We start from the raw sequence: 20,044 nt of genomic DNA, 5'->3' as shown, positions 1-20,044 counted from the left end.
CGGCTTGTTCACTATTGCTGCTATTTTCAACGCGTGTCAGGGAATGGCTAGACCATCACCAAAAGGCAACTTGATCTACGAAAAACCTCTATTAGTCCTGCTGCCCCTAAGGAGGCTGCAGCTCCGCCAGGCACGAACTGCATAACCCTGATGCTCGGGGCAATTGCGCATGAGGATCAACCCTCATTCCCGCTCAAAGCCCACCGAAATAACTCCACAACTGTCGGTGTTAAGTCGCGTAGACAGTTCTCGTGCGGACAAGGGGGTTCAGGAGGAACCGTTGCCGTCACTGAGCGTCTACCCCAATAAACGGGTTCTCGATGCGCTGCACGCCGTCCACTGGGGAAATCAACACAATGGCGCTGCCTCGTGCCACAATAAGCCCCAGAGATCGCGTGGTCTCCAGCAATCGGCTTGAGTCCTCAGGATCTGTGGTGGACAGTGCAGATGCAAAACAAGAAGTATGGGCGGCATGCATGCAGCTTAATTTGACGAGGCGTTTGGCGCTCCGCAAGTTTGCGGCCAAAACTGCATGTATTGAGCCTTCTCTGGCGGCGGCCTCGAAGGCGGTTGTATAAAGGGTGAATTGCTTACCTCTCAGGAACTCTTCCGTGTCGTCCAGCACTAAGTTGCAAACGGCGTCGTGGCCCTTGAGGGTCCCCTCCACTGCAAGCAAAGACAACAACCCAAGACAGCGCCCACGGCAAAATACACTATGGCTGAACAGTTTCTACATGGACTCGCAAAGGTAACCAGTTGCAGACTGATGCTGCGAGCGCATGACATGGGGCAAAAGGAACTTGTTGGGGGCCCCCCGGGGCCCCTCCAAGCGGGTTGGTACATCCTACTAGCTGCAGGCCGGCGCAAAACGTTTCCGAGTAAACTGAATTTTACTTTAAAGGCTTCTGATGAGTCTCACCCTCGCGGCCTCCAGAGAACTTGACTCGGACCTTCTTGTTGAGAAACTTGGAGGGGTCGATGACGGAGCGTGGGTCCTTAGACGACATTTTGGGGCTTTTTCGAACCAAAATAGGGTTAAACCGAGAATAAGAAGTGTGATTGATGTTCAAAGAAACAACATTCCAAGCACCATTCGGCTTCTGGGAAGCCGGGCAGAGGAGCCCTCACAGCACGGGGCTTGCTCGAGGAATGCAGGCTGCTCCAGATGCAGTTGCTGCCCTTCCCCTATTACTGCTCCAGCTGCCAACACACAGACAACCTAACAGTAAAAATGCTTAGTGGAGGATCGCTAGCTACCTTGGTTACACCTGGATGTGGCGACCTACTCCGTTGCTAGTGTTGCTCCCGACGCCTGCAAGGGATTTGTGAGGAACGATGCGTGGCAGTGTCGTCATAGCTGGGTAAAGCTGCTCAAATCTGTAAGATCGCGACGTCTTCCTACTTACCTTCCAGATAGGAATGCTCAACAAACCCAGGGTACCGTCGGTACCCCTCAATGCAGCAGACCTTACGCATTGGCAGCAATGAACAAATATGAGCCCGCATCCAGAAGTCCATAGTGCGGCTTCCTCCCTTCCACAGACGCCCGTATGGGCTTAACTGTGGCTCCTTTGGAGGGCTTGATTAGTTCTTTTGCCGTAGGCGAAGCTGCGCCGTGCACGGGCGTCGAGTGGTGCAGAGGGGAACGGCATGCACCTCACATCAGCGGACCCAGCACTGGCAGAAGCAGCTATTGCAACAGCAGGGAAGACAATGATAATGGTATCGAGAGCAGTAACGCGTTTGTGTTCCCCCGCAGCACGTTGTCACTTCTGCTTTAGTGCTAACTTTTTCCACACAGCAACACCACCAACGACAGCCGCAAGTGGAGCACCAGCAAGGGCCCGAGACCCATCATCAAAGCCCCAGACTCCGTCGGCAGCTAAATTAAGCTTGCAGCGCGCAGGGACGTTGTTGTTGAACCAGCCTCCCCCTGACTACGAAATATCTGTTCACCGGGGCCTAAAGGTGCAGGCGTCGTTGCTGCTGCAGCGGCTGCCACTGGTGTATAAAGAGCCGCTGTACGAACAAAATTTTCGGCTTTTCAAGGAAGATTGGGAGAGCAGAACCGACAATGCCACAGTTCTTGACGATGAAATAACATACATGCAGCTGCCAGGACACTTCCTGGAGACGCAACAGCAGCAGGAGCAACGGGAGAAGCAGCAACAAAAGACAGGCGACGCGGAGCTTTCTGAGCTAGACATGCTGCTGCAGCAAGAGGGACTGGTAATGGATAGGCACAAAATGAGGAAACAGCGACGGAAGCAGCAGGAAGACTCTGTAAGCCCGGCCGATTCCCCGCAGCAGTAGCTGATTTAACTGCTGTAGTGGCGGCAGCAGTGGCCTTTGTACTGAACAGGTATCCTGTGGTTGATCTGCGGCCATGCTGCAGGCGATGTCAGCCCGTGCCTCTGCAGTAGCCACAGCGGCGGCCGAAAGGGAGGACAGATCTCTGTCGCAGCTCCCGGAAAGAGTACTGCTGCTGCTTGTCAAGTATGGGAACGGGTGGCAGCTTCCGGTGGAAGACAGACGACACGGACAGACGATGCGCCAGGTGGGCTGCAACGAATCCTGCTGAGGCGTTGTTCAACCTTTGTGAATTATATACTGACACATCTTCGTGAAAGACGTGTCGTGGTCTTTTCATCGGGTGCAAATATAAACCATTCACACATCGGGCACGAAACCACAGGTGGTGGACAGCAGACTTTGACCTGAAGTTCCACACCGTCAGCCGAAAACCTGATGCCTTGTAGTTGCAGTTGTTGATACGTTTCGGCGTGTTGGTGTATGTTCTCTGCCACATGATTTTGTCATTCTTCTTGCATTTGCCCTTTTTGGGAAGCTCTGTGTCTCAATTGTTGCTGCACAGCTTTCTCCCCCTGCTTCGGCATTATTACCAGCTGCTGCTTCCTCTGGTAGCATTGCTGCTGTTTCTGGTTTTTTTTGTCGGTGGTGCAGACTCTGGCACGGCTGTGCATGAAGCAGCTGGGCTTGCGTGAGGCCCCATTTATGGTTGGCTTTGCCCCTGCTGCAATGCGGAAGTTACGGAACAAACCCAGCGCGGTTGTTCAGGGCCGAGAAGTATGTCTCTTTGCTTCTCTGTCCCCTGCAAGTTGCTCCCCGTAATGCCTCACACACCTGCTCTCTTGTATTTGCTTCACGTTGGCTGCCCCTGGTTCGCTCCAGTAGTGCATGTCCCTTCGGCTGGCATAGACGACGGGCCATATGCGAGACGTAGAACCTTGCCTTCGAACTGTTCGGCGCTCACGTATTTTTGCAGGCTTCCGTACCTTTGTGCTGCACTATTGCTGCGGCGGCGGTTGCTGCTGTTGTTGCTGCAGGTTTTCTACTATCGCGCGTACCACGTCCCTGAACAGCCACAGGTGTGCCCCCCGTTGGACAGTCCTGTGAGGGATTGGGCATGGGTGCCGGCAGAAGAGGCTAAGAAACGAATGACCGCAAGTAGCTTCCTTGCCATACGGGATGCTCTGCTTCTCGGCTGAACTGCGGCTACAGCAGCAGCAACAGTAGCAACAGGAACTGCACCATGAGGTAGATGCAGGACCGACTTTGCTCATCTTCGTTGTTGTGGTGCTGGTGCCTTCCTTGCATAGTTCGCTGCAGCAGTAACATTACGCTGCCTCGGCAAGTTGGGCATTTGCCAAGGTGCGAAAATGCTTAGCCTGCCTTCTGTCACAGGAGGGGATGCAGTGCCTGCCCTCTTGATGAAACACAGCCACTACACCCATACCCCAGCTTTTTTGAGGAGTGAGTCGCAGCGGGACCACCTGCCGCCGACGCTTGCGCAGATATTTGCCCTGCAGGGAGCAATTTGTCTAGTAATAATTTGTCTGGTGATTTCTTCCCAGATGTTGCAGCCGCCAAAGCTGCACAGTTGCCAGCGTTTTCCTGATGAACTGCCCCCCCGAACAATCAATTGTTGGGTATTTTGGGCTACGGCGAGTCGCGAGTCTAATTTGAATGCGTCTACTGCATGAACGCTGGAGTGGTAGGTAGTGACCCAGAGAATTGTGCGCCACCACAGTGACGGTTGCTGTTTGCTAGAGCTATCTGCTCACTGCACTTGGTGGAGATGAACCTGAGAATTTTAACTGCCTTCCGCAGCCGTGCGAACAAGTGCCGTGAGCAGATAACTCTAGCAAACAGCAACCGTCATTGTGGTGACGCACAATACCATGCATGCAGCGGCACAGTGCAAACCAAGCTAAGGGCCTCGTTGGACTACCGCATCTGGCTTTGTTGAGACCGGGTGGAGTACACCGCTCACAGCTTGCCGCTGCTGCTATGCCCGGAGCAAATAGCCACCGTGGGAACAAGTATTATGCTCGTCCGCAGGTGCACGTCAATTTCCGGACGTCTTGGGAGGTATAACAGACCGTTTCTCGGCAGTTTCATGCGCTTCCAGAGGCTACTCTGTACAGTATTAAATTCAACCGCTTGCGTCATTTTGGAAGACTAGGCAGGATACGCACCGGCGAAGGGCCATTTCCCACGGGCTGCCATTGAAGACCCATTAGCGTCGCTGTGCCTGTATAGACGTAGTTATGGATGCACGTCCGTATATCTGTGCATACTCTTTCTGTATGATGATAAGACTGCGAAGCTAGTGCGAAGAACGAAAAAATCCTCTCTATGTGAAGCTTTCGTTACCACGCATATCGTGCTGGGTTCGCGGTGCTATGGCATTGACAACTAGTACCCCCAAAACCGGGGACATGCAACATAACGGCAAGTGGCAAGGGAAAGCAAATAATGGTAACTTGCATCTATAGTGTTAGCCGCTAAAGTAAGTAGCGTGGTTGAGGCTGGGGAATGAACGCGATCCTGCCAGCTGCTGAAGATGGATCGGGGCTGCAGTGGACTGAGCGACAGTAGGTCCGCTACCACTGGAACTGGTCCTACAAACATTACTGCTTTGTGAAGCATTGGCGATTTGGTTTTTCTAGTGGCCCGTTTTTCTCCGAGAAGTTATTGGGAGAGACTGTGACCGGTCGTTGGCTTACCAGGACAGTCCTCGGCAGCTGAGCCATGGCTCAGGATGCAGGTTTGTGAACACACAGTATTCAGCGGCGAACAATTACCGTAGTTACTGAATTTCACGGCAATAATGAGGTCACTTTGTGGGGTGGCTCTGGCTGCGGCCTTAATTTGTGCGGAAGTCGAAGGTGGTATGCTCGACATGGACGCATTGAGTACTGTGGACCGTAGAGGCCAACAAGCGGATGTGACCTACCCCGGTTTCCCGCACTCTACATCCCCGCTCACTGTGACTTTCGGCGCAGACGACCTTCGGCATCACGACAGCACACTTCCGTATTTCCCAGTGGGATCTGCAGGATACGGTGAGAGGGCCAGTACCCCACAGCGCGAACCAGACGTAAAACTTACGAGTGAAAAGACTGCAGAAGAGGCAAACGAAGCTCTACAGAGGGTGGATCCAGCATTAGCAATTCGGCATATCGCGGGCATCAAGACAATTCTGCTCAGTACTGTTTTTTTCTGCTTAAGCCTGTTGGGTGGGATGCGGGTACCTGACGACTTTGGCTTCGACGGCGAATATGGCTTGGATGGTGGAAGTAGCATTCGCTTCAAGACAACTAGGTCGCTCCTGTTTGGGTTGGTTGGTATCGGCACTGGCCTGCTCGTATTGGGGCTGGCGGAGTTGCTTCAGTCTTTCCGGAAAATCAACGCAGGCAACTTATCCGAAAACCCTCGTCCACGTCTACGCGGCTTTACCGTATTTTTGGCCATGTGTTTTGTCATCGGCGCTTTCCGACACACTTTGGCCAGAAACCCTGAGCTCCTGAGCTTCCTATACGGTGTGGAAACGGCAGGCATCGGTTTGTTCATTGCCACTGTCATCCAACTTTTAGACTACACATTAAAGTATACAACTCCTTCCGCGAGTTCCAAGAAGCCCAACGTCGCAGCCGATGCTACCGCGCCTCCAAATATTGCGTCAACATCATATCTTCAAACCAACCCAGCTGGCCACACATAAAAGCGCCTCGATTACTTCCTGATCAGCAGGTGTGGCAGGTGCAGTCTTGCGTGTCGAAGTTGATACGTGTATTTCAACTTTTGTGTAGCATGGATGGCTAGGATGGCTTACTTTTTTAACAAATGTATAGGGTGTTAGTGTATGTACCGAAGGGGGTTTAGGGTGGGTAGCAGGAGTTGCAGCGATGTGTGCTGCAACTCATGAGAGGCCACTTCCGTTCCGCACCAGGCTCACGCCATTTTGCCTCTTCACTGAGGACGCCTGGAGCCTGGAGGATGGATGCCAGCAGCTTTGTAGGGGACTCTTTTTTGACTGACTACAGCACACTCCCCAGCTAGGATCGAGGATTACTCATACAACAGGAGTGTGGCTGGTGGCATCTCGGACGAAGAGGTTGCATCAAGAGGTGCACACATCTTTTCTGTCAGTGCTGCTGTCGGGTTCCTTGCATGATATCCCGCAGAGCGGAAGCCGCTTGGTCTCGCCACACACCAGGAGGCTCGCTAAAGGCAGCACACGAGCTACGCCGCTATTTACGCTGAAGCTGGTGTGCGGCCGGTGACGGATGTTCTGAAGGGATGCAGCCGCTGGAGCGCAGTATGCGCGTGAGAGGATTCTTGATCTTGAACAAATGGCCTCGTATATTTCGCTTCTTCCATTCATCATGAACCCGATCTCAGCGTCCCCTGGAACCGCCCCGTAGTAGGGGGCGTGGCGAAATATCCGCTGAAATTGCGCCGGCAGTTTGACTCTCAGCATGCTCATTATAGGCGCCAGCCTAGTCACGTGGAGCCGCAGGTCACCCGCGATAGTCTCAGGGAGGCTAGGCAGTCGCTCAGCCAGAAATATCTCTTCCTCACCTCGAGTGAACATGCATATGCGGGGATGCGGGGATGCACAGATGTAGGGTTGTGCATCCCTAACTGCATAAATCTGAGTGGGTCTTTTTCTACATGGCTAACGAATGCTGGCCCGTGCAAGTGGGCGTGTGCTGGCCTTTCTCGGCGCCTAGTCGCGTCAAAAGACAGAAGCTCACGAATTTAACGCGGTGTAGACTGAAGCTGTACAGATTTGCTTAGTTCGAGTGCTTGTTCCCACAGTAGGCATTTTCGCTGCGCACAGCAGAATCGGCAAGCTGTGAGTAGCGCAGCTCACTGGCTGCCATTACACCCCACAGAATGCAGTGGTGTAGGTAAGCCGAGTTCCGTACCTGGTTCAACCGATGGTGTTGAGGTTAACTTGGCTTCTGCCGTGCAAAGGAGAAGCCCACCGTGGGGACGAGCACTTTAACTAAGCAAATATGTGCGGCTTCAGGGCTATAGTGGCAATGAGGTTCATTTAACGGCTTTTCAGAAGCCTAAGAGTGCGACTGCAAAGGGGGACAAGGCCGAATCTATGGAAGAGACGAATCCGGCGGGGGGTGGGGCAGCATATCGTATATGCGGTGCTGCTGTCCACTGTAGGACGCCTTTGCTATGCATTTTCCTTTGGAAAATCCCCAACTGGGAACAGAGCAGCATACGGGTACACAGGGAGGAACCACCAACAGAGCGATCGCCCAATCAGTGTAGCGACTGAGGAGTTGAAGATGAGGAGTTGCAGGCCGAGCTAGGTAAAGTCTAGCTGTTACTTTCACCCCTTAAGTGAGGGCGCTACTTTAATATTATAAATATAGAAGGCATCACCTGCGCAGAACCTGACTCTTCTATGAGCCCTTATGGCATTATCCTTAGCATGGTCTGTCTGCTCTTTGTAGAAGTATTTCTCCTGCCTAGGTCTATGCCGTAGTAAAGCAGCCCACATTTCCCTATCCTGATAGTATTATCCGTTTCTGATGCGGGCCCACGATTTACGCCCCATAGTTCACATTTCACGAAACAGTTTCACGGATCGTAGTGTCCAGTCACCGATGAAGCGTAATCTCCCACACTGCGCCCAAACATTTTCGGCTGGAAGGGCTGGTAACCTCTTCATGAAGCCACCAGGTGTCCAGCTGTTGGTCGCCTCACTGCCGGACGGCAGTGCCTGATCAATATCCATTACGCCGTCGGAGTATGCGCCAGGAAGGGCTATTCTGCGGGTTTGGTTGGTTGTTCGTACCTGCCCCCATGAACCGTGCGGTGCTTCCGAGCCTAACAAGGGACCACAATCTTAACATACGTCGGTCATGAGCAGCGGTTGAGTATACGACTCGATAAGATTTTCATATAAGGTGTATGAACCCCCCTCGGGTCCCTGCATATCTCGTGCTCCGCGGCTCAAATGCTTGCAGCTAGTGCGGAGAGCTCGCCTGTCATGAGCTGCAGCGCACCTTGTTGTGAATTCCCGTGCAAGACAACCCTAGATGGAATGGGAAATGTGGCTGCACATGAAATATCACTGGGGCGTAGACATCACGTTCAGAAGAATAGGGCGTACGCACCTATGCGGGCTTACTATGAGGAGCTGCCCATCCTAATACTTGCATATCGTAGCGTGGTCTTGCTGATGTCTGTAGATGCACTCCTACTTGCGTGCAGGTTGGCCATGAAGTGTCAAAGCACCGTTCAACAATTCTAGGCAGCCCCAGTGAATGTGCACACTTGGACTTGTCTGTAATTTCTTGTTCAGTTGTCTAGCAGCATTAGTTGCACTACGTGAGCTGCACTTCACGTCACGCAGCTTCCACCACCAGAGCGAGGCCCCTCGGCCGCTGTGCCTAGGAGAGGTGGTGGAGCGTCTCATCTTCGCAGTTAGCACCTACATATCTACCTGCAATTTGCCTACAAAGGACCGAGTACGTGTTCAAGAAGTGTCTACAACCAGGTTAGTGCACCCAGCAAAAGGTGCTTAGGTGCGCTCGTATGCGGGGCTGCCTTCCAACACGAATTGTACCGAGGTTCACTGCAACCTGTAAGGAAGCCTTCTCTCCCCCGGCCCCAGGTCCCTGAGCAGGAGGGCCCATGCCTCGTGTGGGATGGAAAAAAATGGTTAGTTGCTTTTTGAAAACAATTCAGTTGCTGCTCATAACGGCACTCGAACATTATAAAGGAGTATCGTTACACATGAGGACTGGAAGCAGATGATTTAACAGCTCGTGACGGTCTTCGAGGACCCTAAATAGACTATCCCGCTAACTCGGGAGGGTACACTTCAGATGGCCTCCGTGCGACTGACGATGCCTACTCAACAATACATGTGTTATGAGGACAACAGCCTGTCATAGTACGAAAATGCAGAAGTGAGCAACTAAACACAAGATCACGGCCTGCCTCGTACGCTACCACAGCTGCAGATCCCACAACAGCCACAGTCGGTGGTCAATTAGATATCTGGGACATGATGCAGACAACTCATGGGAATCCGCGAGCCAAGGCGGGCAGAAAGCAGACGAAAACCGCAGGGTAGTAAGGATGAAATGCTCGGGCGGAGTCGCGAGGTGCGAGGAAGTTGCAATGCCAACCTGCCGCAGCTTGGCAGCTATTGATTCTGACCAGCCATGAAATTCTGTACAAAAACCAACTATTACCAACTTTTTCCTATGGCATAAGCGTCGCCCATTTCAACAAAGCACAGCAACGGCTATTGGGGCTTGATGAAACTGCGTATGTGAAGCAGCTACGCGCTGCGAAGGGAATATCAGTTATATTAAACCGGAGCTTCTCACGTTCGAAAGTAATGCATATTAACCCGAATATCAGTTTCTAATGAAACTACGTTTTTAGTTAGAGCTTGCACCTAAAATAGACTCGGTACGCGAATTCTGTAGCGGTTACGTAGACATTGAGCTCGCTACAGGTGGGGCCGGCGCGATGAGATGCGTGAGGCTGTACTTGTTTCCGCCGAATCTTTGCGCACTGTTGCTCTTCTAATTAATCTCCATCTTGTTCGAAAGTGCTCAGTGTGGCTTGACGAAGTAATGCTAGGGTGCGGCTGTGTAGGACCTGACTGATGACATTCCGCGTAGACGTGGGGGCGCACTGCATGCACGAGAGCTCTATGCCTAATGCTCATGTGCGTGAACAACGTGCTTGCTCATGGTGTTGACTGCAAACGGGTGTGTTGGAACTCACGAGGAGGCCCTACTCACAGCCAACCTCACGACGATTTGATGGGGGGTTGTCGCGGGGGCGGGTGGGAGTCTTGAGGCGCGGCGTGAAACTCTGTGGCCTGTTTTAATTTGTAGTTGAATATACCTCATTCCATCTCATGAGTGTGGCTTATGCCGCTTGACATTCAAGGGAACTTACCGCTTGGGCCCTCGTGCATGCAAGAGGAAAGGAAGCACCGGGCCTACGTTTTTGTTGGGGAGAGGGCCTTGTTCATTTCTGTGAGTACGTGTGCCTCAGGTTTGAATTACAGCTCCTCCAGGATACGAGCGAGACGGCTTGTGCAGCTGACGCCTGCTTTTGAACCCTTTGGACTGCTTCGGACTGGGAGTTGGCGTGACGCACGAGTTGCACCTTTTTTCGTTATTATCTGATTATAAGCTACACCGCTTTCGTTGAGTCAGATTTGCAAACGATGCCTTATGGGATCACTCTTAACCAATGAATGCAGCAGTCTAAACAAGGTAAAGCAAGTAACCTCTTTGTCCGGATGGAACAAGTGACATGGACGTCGTAGTGGAAATCAATCGGGGGTCAAAAATGAAGACTAACGCCACGGAACAGATGCAGCCCCAGGCTCCCCTGGCAAGCGGTCCTCTCACGCAAGGTCATACAAATGGGATGCAGGATGGATTTGTCCAGAAAGATGGGGGGCCGCGGCCAGTTAGGCAAAACATGTTCCGCACGGCGGTGAGCTTCTTATCGACAGCTTTCCCGTGGTGTCAACCGTGTTGCGCTTAGCGCCAGTTAATTATTGTGTATGCCACTGAAGAGGGAAGCGAACTTCTGTGCCTGGTGGGAAGTAGCCAGGCTAGGATAATGGCTTCAGATTCTGGCATTGGCAGTCGCGCGACGCGAGTTAGTTAGCGCACGAAGTATTCATTTTGGTGCGTTTGCCCTTAGGATGTAACTCAAACGAAGGGCAATGAATTCGAGGATTATTTCTTAAAACGTGATCTGCTTAAGGGGATATTTGAAAAGGGATTCGAAAAGCCCTCGCCCATACAGGAAGAGGCAATTCCGGTGGCACTTTCTGGCCGCAACATTTTGGCTCGCGCCAAGAACGGAACGGGAAAGACTGCAGCCTTCGCGATTCCTGTGCTGGAGAAATGCCAGATCAACAAGCGTGCAATTCAAGGTACGCGCTGCCTAAGCATAGTTTGGCTGTGGCCACAGCTAAACTATGTTCTGTTCCGAAAGACGGGTGTTAGCGGCGGTTCACGGGATGCCGTTGGCTGCCGTCGGGTTTCTGTTGGTGTCTTGTTGCAGGTTTGATCCTTGTCCCTACTCGTGAACTGGCGCTGCAAACGAGTGCTGTCGTGAAAGAATTGGGAAAGTATCTCAACGTGCAGTGCATGGTTTCGACAGGAGGCACGAGCCTAAGAGATGACATCATGCGCTTGCACAACACAGTTCACGTTCTTGTTGGGACTCCTGGTAGGGTTCTGGACCTTGCAAACAAAGATGTGGCAGATTTGCGACAATGTCACATCGTCGTCATGGACGAGGCTGACAAGTTGCTTTCCCCAGAGTTCCAGCCGATTGTCGAGAAGCTAATCGAGTTCATTCCTATGCAGCGGCAGATTCTGATGTTTTCTGCTACATTCCCAGTGACTGTAAAAGACTTCAAATCAAAGTATCTTGCAGATGCACATGAAATAAACCTCATGGAGGAGTTGACGCTCAAGGGTGTCACCCAGTACTACGCTTTCGTGGAAGAACGACAGAAAGTCCATTGTCTGAATACATTGTTTGCGAAGGTGAGACACTGATGACCGGTTGGCCCGCTGAAGTGGTGTATCATGCTGCTGATCTGTCTTGCTCGTGTGTAGGTCTTCCCACTCTAGTGATTGCTCTACAGGATAAGCGGCGTTCCTTGCGCAAAACGTTGGTGGGGAAACAGGGGTGCACCGGCCGTCATGCTCTCATCGTGTGCTTGTTCGTCCTGTTGCACGCAGTTGCAAATCAACCAGGCGATCATCTTTTGTAACAGCGTGACGCGTGTCGAGCTGCTAGCGAAGAAGATTACCGAGCTGGGGTTCTCCTGCTTCTACATACATGCTCGGATGCTGCAGCCTCACCGCAACAGGGTGTTTCACGACTTTCGAAATGGTGCCTGCCGCTGCCTGGTGTCGTCGGATCTGTTTACAAGAGGTATTGACATCCAGTCCGTGAATGTTGTGATCAATTTTGATTTCCCGCAACATTCAGAGACTTATTTGCACAGAATCGGACGTTCGGGCCGCTTCGGTCACCTGGGTTTGGCGGTGAACTTGGTCACATACGACGACCGATTCAACCTTTACAGGTGCGCTGAGTAACCAACAGATCTTTATTCCTGTGCCCCTGTGTTCTTGTGGACTTCTATTTGATCCGCACGAGAATTCGAGGAGTCTGTGTTGCTCTTCAGGATCGAGCAGGAACTTGGAACCGAAATACAGCCAATACCCAGCCACATCGACCCCGAGACTTACACGTGATGAATGAGCATGCAAAACTCCCTGACTAAGGGGGCAGCGGCATGCACCCCTTGCCGTTGCAACAAAGTGGCAGTTTAGGGGAGGGGTTGGGTATAGGAGCACCATCGTACCCCATACTTTCGATATTACAACTGCGGTTTGAAAAGATTACAACTTTCTCGTTCCCATGATTGCTAGGTTGGGAACTGCAGAACGTTCAATTGGTTGGAACGCTTTTGCTGGCATAGGCCACTGCAGGTTCCGTGGTCCACGGCGGGGATAAGCCCAGAAATTTGGTTACGACGACTGTAATCTCGCAACCTAGTAGCTTCGCTGGTGTACCCAGGGTCCTGTGGAGTAGTTGATTATTGTTCACTCAGCTGTTTCTGTAGCATGGCAGCATAGTTGCAGTATCTTCCCCGGATTGTGGTGCCTCGGATTCTGCTCAATATGGCATGCTGGGGCAGAGACCGAAGTAAAAAGATTGCCTTGTGGAGCCTGCCGGCAATCGCTGGGGTTCGTTGCACAGCCGTAGTCACGCTTTCTTATGCTTAAAGCAATGCACATTATGCACCGTCGGGTTCTTGTCTTTTGTGCCAATCGCTAATATACTACGGCAGTGTTCACGCCACGCGCATGCACGGCGGTGCCTGCTAAAGCGGAAGTTGCCGAACACAGTTGAGCTAGCAGGTTCGTGCTCAAGTTCCTTCAATGTGCATGATGGGTACCTACGTACTACAAATCCAGCTTCTGGGAGCAAGTACAACTGCAGACCGTCACGTTCTTGTCTGGAAGAGTTACCGTACGCCCTTCTTCACCACGTACTTCCGAGAGAGTTTTGTCGCCGCCAGATACTGAAAGGCAAGGAGACACAAGGACTGATTCGCAGCTGCGTTAGGTTCATGCGTTTGCAGCAATTGGTATTTGTATGGAGACGACTGCAGAACCAGCACACACGCCTGTGCATCAATCTCACCTGATGAGGCCCCAATCTCTTCCACTTCAGCGCTTCTGCCTTCGTGAGCTTTGCTCCAGGCTTGGGCATTGCAGTTGTACGGAGCACCAGGCGAACTGGAATGCCCTTCATATCAAATTCCTCCCTGATCGCATTGATCAGCTGTCGTTTATAGTGTGTTGGGAAGTGAGAGTACACGTTTGACCATGCAACGAACGTTGGCGGTTTCGTCTGAACCTGAGTGATGTACTTCACTTGGCATTGCGACCCCAGCCTCCACGGTGGGGGCCAGTGCGCGGTGTACTGCTGAAGCCACGAGTTTAAAGTGCCAGTGGAAACGCGGCTGCACCACTTGCTATACACCAGGCAGGATTTGTTCAGCAAGGTGTTCAGATTCTGCGCCTGAGTGGCGGATGTGAAAACCACGGGGCAGGACTTCAGATGGCCTAGTCCAGTTTGCAGGCGGTCGAGTACCAAACGTCGCACGTGGCTTTGCTTGTTTAGATCCACTAGGTCCCACTTCGTAACGCATACCACCAAGCTGCGCCCCTCCTTCTCAGTTGCCAAGTTTGCCAGTGACAAGTCATGGGAACTTAAGTTACCGGTCTCTTCTATACGGGCGGCATCAAGGCATAGGATGCACACGTCCGAGCCGCGGATGTTACGCATAGTTTGCAATGACGCTTGCTGCAGCATGTCGTCTCCCCGCATCTTCCAGCCTCTAGTAACTCCTGCTGTATCAATTAAAGCCATCTGTTGCTTCTTGAAACAGAAATTGATGCAAATCGAGTCGGTCGTGGTACCGGGCGTCGCGCTCGCTTTTAGTCGGTTCTCCTTCAAGATAGAATTGATAAGACTGGACTTGCCAGCGTTTGGCCTTCCAATGAATGTTATTCGAATGGGGCCTTCACTCTCCTTCTCTTGAGAAGCCCAAGTGGATTCAACTTCGGGAGAGGCAACAAATTTGTCGTGAGGTTCCTGCTTTCCAGCGTCATGAAGCGGCATGACTCCACTGTCTCCCTGCTCGCCAGATGTCTCCTGTCTCTGCAACATATTCTGCAGACAAAAAAGGTTCTCGTGGAAAATAGGGCTAGGCAGCGGATGCTAAATTTGTCTGTCTCCAAACAATACAGTTTATGCAGCCAGTGATTTTGGAACCGTAGTTTGGCAGCCGCTTGGAATCTTGCTTTTTTATGCGTGGCCCGGCAAACAGTGTGACTCTGCAAGGCAAAGCACTTTGGGGCCAAGCGGCACAAAACAAGCGCACTGCACGTGTTGGTACAGTAGCAACTCCACTGGCACAGACTGAGCAACTGGGCTGCAACGGAGTCAATTATGTGCAGTTCAATATACTTGCTGACTCTACCGTTAGTTGGGCTCAACCCCCACGTGCTCTTCAAACGCGTCTACTGGAGAAGTCTGCGACTGTGCGCTCACTTGTCTTGGTTTCTCGCCAGCGCCTTGCGTCTCTTCGAGCTGCTCGGCCTCTTCAGAGGGAGCACCGTCGACCTGTGCCTTTTTCAGCGACCACGGCAAGTGTAAGTACCCTCCCAGTGCCTGGTTATAGGCTAATGCTGGTTGCACACCACGGCCGTATCGTCGAGATAATCCTTGAAGCCACGCTTCCGTTGCAGCCGCATTCCTGTGAGAGACATCTCTCATATTCTGGAAAAAGAAAAGCAGAGAATACACATAATCAAGTCGCTAAAAATTGCCGCAGCGGTTAGCATTCCATCCAGCTGTTAACTCTCTAGCGGCGTACTTGAAAAATACTTAGCGTCAGAAAAGCAAAGCACCTTCATGCGTACCTGGTGCTCCAGAGACACTGATGGAATGCGTTGGAGCTGCTCTCGTTCTTCAAGTGCTTCCTTAACTCGTTCATATAATTCGTCGAAGCCCTGTGGAAGCCTTGCAGAGAAGTCCACTAATTGCGTTTCCCCATCCCCCAGCTTACTTTACCTGTGCAGTTGTTTTTGTTTCCCCGTTATTGCATGCATTTCTCAATAACAGCTGAGGTGATTTCAAAGGGGTTTGTTTTGCTTCGCCGTACTTGCTTTGTTCTCGTAGACACTGCTACGGGGTGGCCCAGCTGCAGTTCGTAGGCCTCTCCTATGCATTCCGCCCCCCGTATCCCTTCTGTCTTGTTCAGCACGAGGATGATTGATGGAGACCTGCTTGAACTGGCTGAAGGCGTAGCCATGTGCTCCTCGGTGGGGCATTTAGCATGCTCTTGAGTTTTTGGTTTCTCCTTCGTGACTACCAGCAGCTGCTTCGCAAGCATTTCATCAATAGGCGTGATGCCCTCCTTGCCATCAACGACGAACAAAACGACGTCATATGTCTCTAGTGCTCCAGCGGCCTGCACAGTGAGCAGTGAACTGCAGGAAGAGCAGTTCGTTAACATGCGCGACACAGTATCCTACTCTCCTGTGACGCCACCGCCGAGGCCTTACTTGTTCACATATCTCTTCCACTGACTTGGAGGGTGCACCGTCCATATCTGTCTCAATTCCGGGTGTGTCCACAAGCAGTAAATTCAGTGATCCCCAAGAGCAAAGAGACTCCTTGCGGTCGCGAGTTGTCCCAGGGTCGGGGCCCACAATAGCAAGCTGGGAATGCGTCGGGTGAGAGGCTGGTATCCCAGTCGCCACCAAAAATCGATTGTACAGGCTGCTCTTCCCCACATTCGCTCGGCCAATCACTGCAACCCGCCACACAGGAGCAGGTTGAGAACCCGAAATGGAGCGAGGAGACCCCGTCAAGGTGCGCTGCTGTGTGCAAAAAAATCTGCTAAAAGCTGAGAGATGAACAACAGTGGGGGAATGAGACAATATTTTTGTGGAATGAGTGGGTATCCCAAGGTGTACGACCTTCTCCCACGGGTGTCGCTCAGGATTTCGTTGACAGAAAAGATCCCCACTACAATGCTGCAGGGAGGCAGCGGATCCCTCAAGAAACCTGAGGGGAAGTATGCAACTAACTTTGCTTCCGCGATGTCTTCCTCTGCATCGCAGGAATGGTTTGCAATGTACAAGTGACTCGACACACTTCCCTCGTGTCGGCTGCCAAGGCAGAGCTTGCGCCAGGGGACGCATTTGATGCGTCAGCAGCTGCAAAGAGTGCTTTTATCATAGTAGTACGGGCTCAAATTTCTAATGCAGGTGGGGCCACAGCAGTGTCACACAACTCTGGGTCCACCTAGACCTCCTGGTGTTGGGGCCAAGATGTTCCAAAACGAAAACCAGAAGGCAAGCGTGTGCCAACTGCCAATTTAGGGGCGGACCGCTCAAATATCAAGAAGTTTCAAGAAAAGAAAGGTTGCCGTAGACATCCTTTGCATCCTCTGTTGAAGGCAGCGTTGGCCTAAGGAGTCCGGAAAAGGGAGTTGCAGCTGTGCTCCAGTAGGGACTGGGTAGGCATGCACCGACGATGAGAAATCTTTCAGCTTCGCTAATCTTCCGACATGCAGTAGAATTATACACCTATGTAATGAGTTTTCCTGGAAAGATTTGCCCCCATTAGCAGCAATGTTCGGTCGTTTACGAGCGGCGCCAGGGCCTTCGATGCTTGCAGCTTACACCGGTCACCACCAAAGTTGCTGGATTAATGTGCGATTAGAGGCCCTTCAACTCGCAGTAAGCTCCAATAAAAGTACCACTTCACCATGATCTGCCTGCAGTGGGTACATGCATTGCTGGTGTGTGCAGCTTGCGCAGCGTGAGCTGTCTGAAGTTCGTGCACGTGTTTCTAGCTGGGCGCAGGTTGGCTAGTGAGCGACAAGTAAACTTAAAAGTTGTCCCCAAAGTTAGTACATTCGCCAAAAGGAGGCATGGGTGCGATTGCATCTAGTGTTGCCTTGCAGCAGTAGTAATTCCCTTGCTGTCTGGCCTTAAGCAAGGACAGAAGCGAGTTGCGATGTAGGTAAAGACTTAAAGTAAGTGTTTCCCCAAAGAAGCTGGCCTTCTTCCCCTGCCGTGAGGATTCCTGGGCGTTGAGCTCAGGGCCGGGGTGTTGCAGGGAGCAGGCAGCCTGAAATGGGGTTGCAGCTCACCTCGCTGCGCCTGGTAGTACAAGCCAGCCTCACGCGTGCATGCAAGGAAGCGTCAACGAAGCTTCCTTTCCTGCATGTTTCACATCTGAATACACCTATAGAACGTCTGTATTTGCTCACGCTTACACACAACCTACCAAGGCCACGTGATGGCTCCTTTGCTAACTGCAGGCAGAGCATGCCGCAGGTTGCAACAAGAAATGTTCCAACTAATGGCAGGCAGCCTCATTTCCCCGCGAGCCCAGGCCCCTAAACTGTTTTGCGAATGACTTACGGAGATTTGAGGACAGGTTGTATGACTGGAATCTATAGTAATTTGACTCTCTTGCGGATCACGATGGTACATGCCCAAGGCCCAGGACTCGATCCCCTTGGTAGCGCAGCGTCGCTACAAGGGGCATGCGCTAGTTAGCAGCCTCACCCCCCCCGCAGATCAGCCTGCTGTATAGCACTGGTTAGTGTTGGGGGAAGTTTAGGTGTTTTGTTTAGAGTGCTTAGCGATCAAGATATGTCCTCTGGCGTTGAAGCGGCCGACAGCTAGTCCCTTTGTCGTGTTGGCACAAGTGTACTATCCGCCTCCCATCTAGCTAAAGATCTCTTCACCGCAAAAAAGGAATTCACGAAGGATGCCTCATCCTCTGGTGATCGCCGAAATACGACGGGCTCCACGGTGCGGAACGGCGCATTCCTGTGTTCTCTAGGGGTGCAGTTTCGTTTTCAACTGGAGAAGAAACTACACCGCCAAAGCAACAAGAAACTCTTCTGTCACTCTCACGTCGCGGTGCCTGTCGTGCTACGGCGGTCAGCAGGGGAGGAGGCACTCTTCACGGATTAAATTCGGGGTGAAGAGATTTTCAACTGAATGGGAAGCGGATGTTGCGTTTGTTCAAATGCGACGCGAGAAATATCCGTCGACGTCTTTATGCAATAGGGCATATCCTGATCTATCCCCATTATGCGGTGCTACCAAGTGCAGCGGGCGTCCTCTACCTTAGCCATGGAGCGTCCTGGGCTGCAGTCGTGTCAAATACTTGAGATAAAATGTAGCGGACTCCCCCTCCAGTCCCCAGGCATCCTGCGCACAGCATATCAAGGGCTTGGGGCTGCTCCAGAGGGGAGGCGGCCTCTCATGGCAGAGAGTTTCCGGCTACCCCGCTGCAACCTCTGCTGCAGGGCAACCCCACATGCAGGCGCAGCCAAGGCCCCCGCACTCGCCGTGCAGGCATTTGTCAAAAAATTACCTTTCCATCAATAGCTAGCGTGCATGCAGGTAAACATATGGTTACTAATTTCAGACACGCTGTAACGCTTGTCCTCTGGCCTTTATCTGACCAGAGACGAGCCGCAATGTAGGCAAAGACTTAGAGCAAGAATTTCCCCAAAGCAGCTGACATCCTTCCCCGGTCCCTCGGCATCCTAGGCGTTGAGCTCAGGGCCTGGGTTATGCGGGGAGGAGGCAGCCAGAAATGGGGTTGCAGCGCACCCCGCTGTGGCTGGCAGTGCAAGCCAGCCCCACGCGTGCACGAAAGCAAATTTCAGCGTTTGCTGCATGCTTTGCCTCTGACCGAACTTGTAGAACGTTTGCAAGCGCTTACACGCAGCATGCCAAAACCGTCGAAAGGCTCCTGAGCTAACTCTGCGCCAACTCATGCTACACACGCCATGCTACATCTGTGGAACCCTGCAATAGTAATGGCGAAGCATGGTTCGAACCTAGCTCTTTGGGGTTGTTTGCCACCAAGTCAGCTCCTATAAAAAATATGTGGAGCAAAAAATCCACCAATAACTCCGCTTATTATGATGGATCTATATAAGAGTGACCTGAATGCCTGTACAGCTTCTGATATACACAGAACTGACGCGAATACTCGCGATAACTATATAACCTGAACGAAGTCCCCAGTATTCCCTTGAATTTTTAGAGGCACTGTTAAGGATGCCTGGAAATTAAAATGGGAGTGCACTGGTTTCCAGGCGCATGGATTAAGGGATCGTCCAGCCCCAAACATAACCAGCGGAGCTTCGATCGTACGAGCCATCTCCCCAAATGTTTCGACATTCAAGCCATTCTTGCCTCAAGAGCAACTTTATTTGCTGCTCTTAGCATGTTTCTACTGAGTTTCAGGCCTACGGAGGTGCCCAGTACTAACTCTCTTGCCAAAGAGATAACCGAAGTTTACCGCCTGCTTCTACTCAACGAAGCATATTCAGGCGGACGGAGGCGACTCAAGATGCGGCCACTCACTGAAGACGAAATAAAACTTGTCCTGGAAAAGCTGTCCAAATTGTGAGCCACTTAAAGGGCGTAACGTCGCGCCCCTCCGCTGAAGCGGCGGGAACCCCGACTCCCTCTCAGCGCTGTACAAGAAGGCAGACAAGCCACTCACAGAGAGGTTCACAGGCGTATTGGTGAATAGAGTTGGCATCTTTTCACATGGCGCACTGTTCACACTGCTGCTTGTT

The 20,044-nt window shown here is 52.0% G+C and overlaps 5 protein-coding genes across 5 annotated transcripts; 3 read left to right on the top strand and 2 right to left on the bottom strand.

The window, feature by feature from the left end:
* Positions 1 to 286: 286 nt before the first annotated feature.
* Positions 287 to 1,007, bottom strand: EMH_0044120 (u6 snRNA-associated Sm-like protein, putative; the record flags this gene model as incomplete). The annotated part of the gene is made up of 3 exons (XM_013497890.1): positions 287 to 429; positions 595 to 666; positions 920 to 1,007. The coding sequence occupies 3 exons, from the start codon at positions 1,005 to 1,007 to the stop codon at positions 287 to 289; spliced, it is 303 nt and encodes a 100-aa protein (XP_013353344.1).
* Positions 1,008 to 1,650: 643 nt separating this feature from the next.
* On the top strand, positions 1,651 to 3,509 carry EMH_0043010 (uncharacterized protein; the record flags this gene model as incomplete). The annotated part of the gene is made up of 4 exons (XM_013497889.1): positions 1,651 to 2,283; positions 2,396 to 2,557; positions 2,965 to 3,087; positions 3,348 to 3,509. 4 exons carry the CDS (start codon positions 1,651 to 1,653, stop codon positions 3,507 to 3,509), a joined length of 1,080 nt encoding a protein of 359 aa, XP_013353343.1.
* A 1,625-nt stretch (positions 3,510 to 5,134) lies between these two features.
* Positions 5,135 to 6,028, top strand: EMH_0041900 (uncharacterized protein; the record flags this gene model as incomplete). Its single annotated transcript, XM_013497888.1, has 1 exon — positions 5,135 to 6,028. One exon carries the CDS (start codon positions 5,135 to 5,137, stop codon positions 6,026 to 6,028), a length of 894 nt encoding a protein of 297 aa, XP_013353342.1.
* A 4,592-nt stretch (positions 6,029 to 10,620) lies between these two features.
* Positions 10,621 to 12,596, top strand: EMH_0040790 (ATP-dependent RNA helicase, putative; the record flags this gene model as incomplete). The annotated part of the gene is made up of 5 exons (XM_013497887.1): positions 10,621 to 10,806; positions 11,020 to 11,254; positions 11,386 to 11,876; positions 12,075 to 12,424; positions 12,527 to 12,596. 5 exons carry the CDS (start codon positions 10,621 to 10,623, stop codon positions 12,594 to 12,596), a joined length of 1,332 nt encoding a protein of 443 aa, XP_013353341.1.
* A 776-nt stretch (positions 12,597 to 13,372) lies between these two features.
* On the bottom strand, positions 13,373 to 16,539 carry EMH_0039680 (small GTP-binding protein, putative; the record flags this gene model as incomplete). The annotated part of the gene is made up of 7 exons (XM_013497886.1): positions 13,373 to 13,429; positions 13,552 to 14,586; positions 14,968 to 15,195; positions 15,339 to 15,428; positions 15,581 to 15,889; positions 15,984 to 16,231; positions 16,512 to 16,539. The coding sequence occupies 7 exons, from the start codon at positions 16,537 to 16,539 to the stop codon at positions 13,373 to 13,375; spliced, it is 1,995 nt and encodes a 664-aa protein (XP_013353340.1).
* Between the last annotated feature and the right edge of the window lie 3,505 nt (positions 16,540 to 20,044).

The sequence above is a fragment of the Eimeria mitis genome, genomic scaffold, assembly GCF_000499745.2.
Source record: "Eimeria mitis Houghton genomic scaffold, Emh_scaff3, whole genome shotgun sequence".
In the NCBI taxonomy this organism is placed as follows: Eukaryota; Apicomplexa; class Conoidasida; order Eucoccidiorida; family Eimeriidae; genus Eimeria; species Eimeria mitis.
The sequence above is the reverse complement of the archived record's forward strand: the minus strand, read 5'-3'. Positions and strand labels throughout refer to the sequence as shown.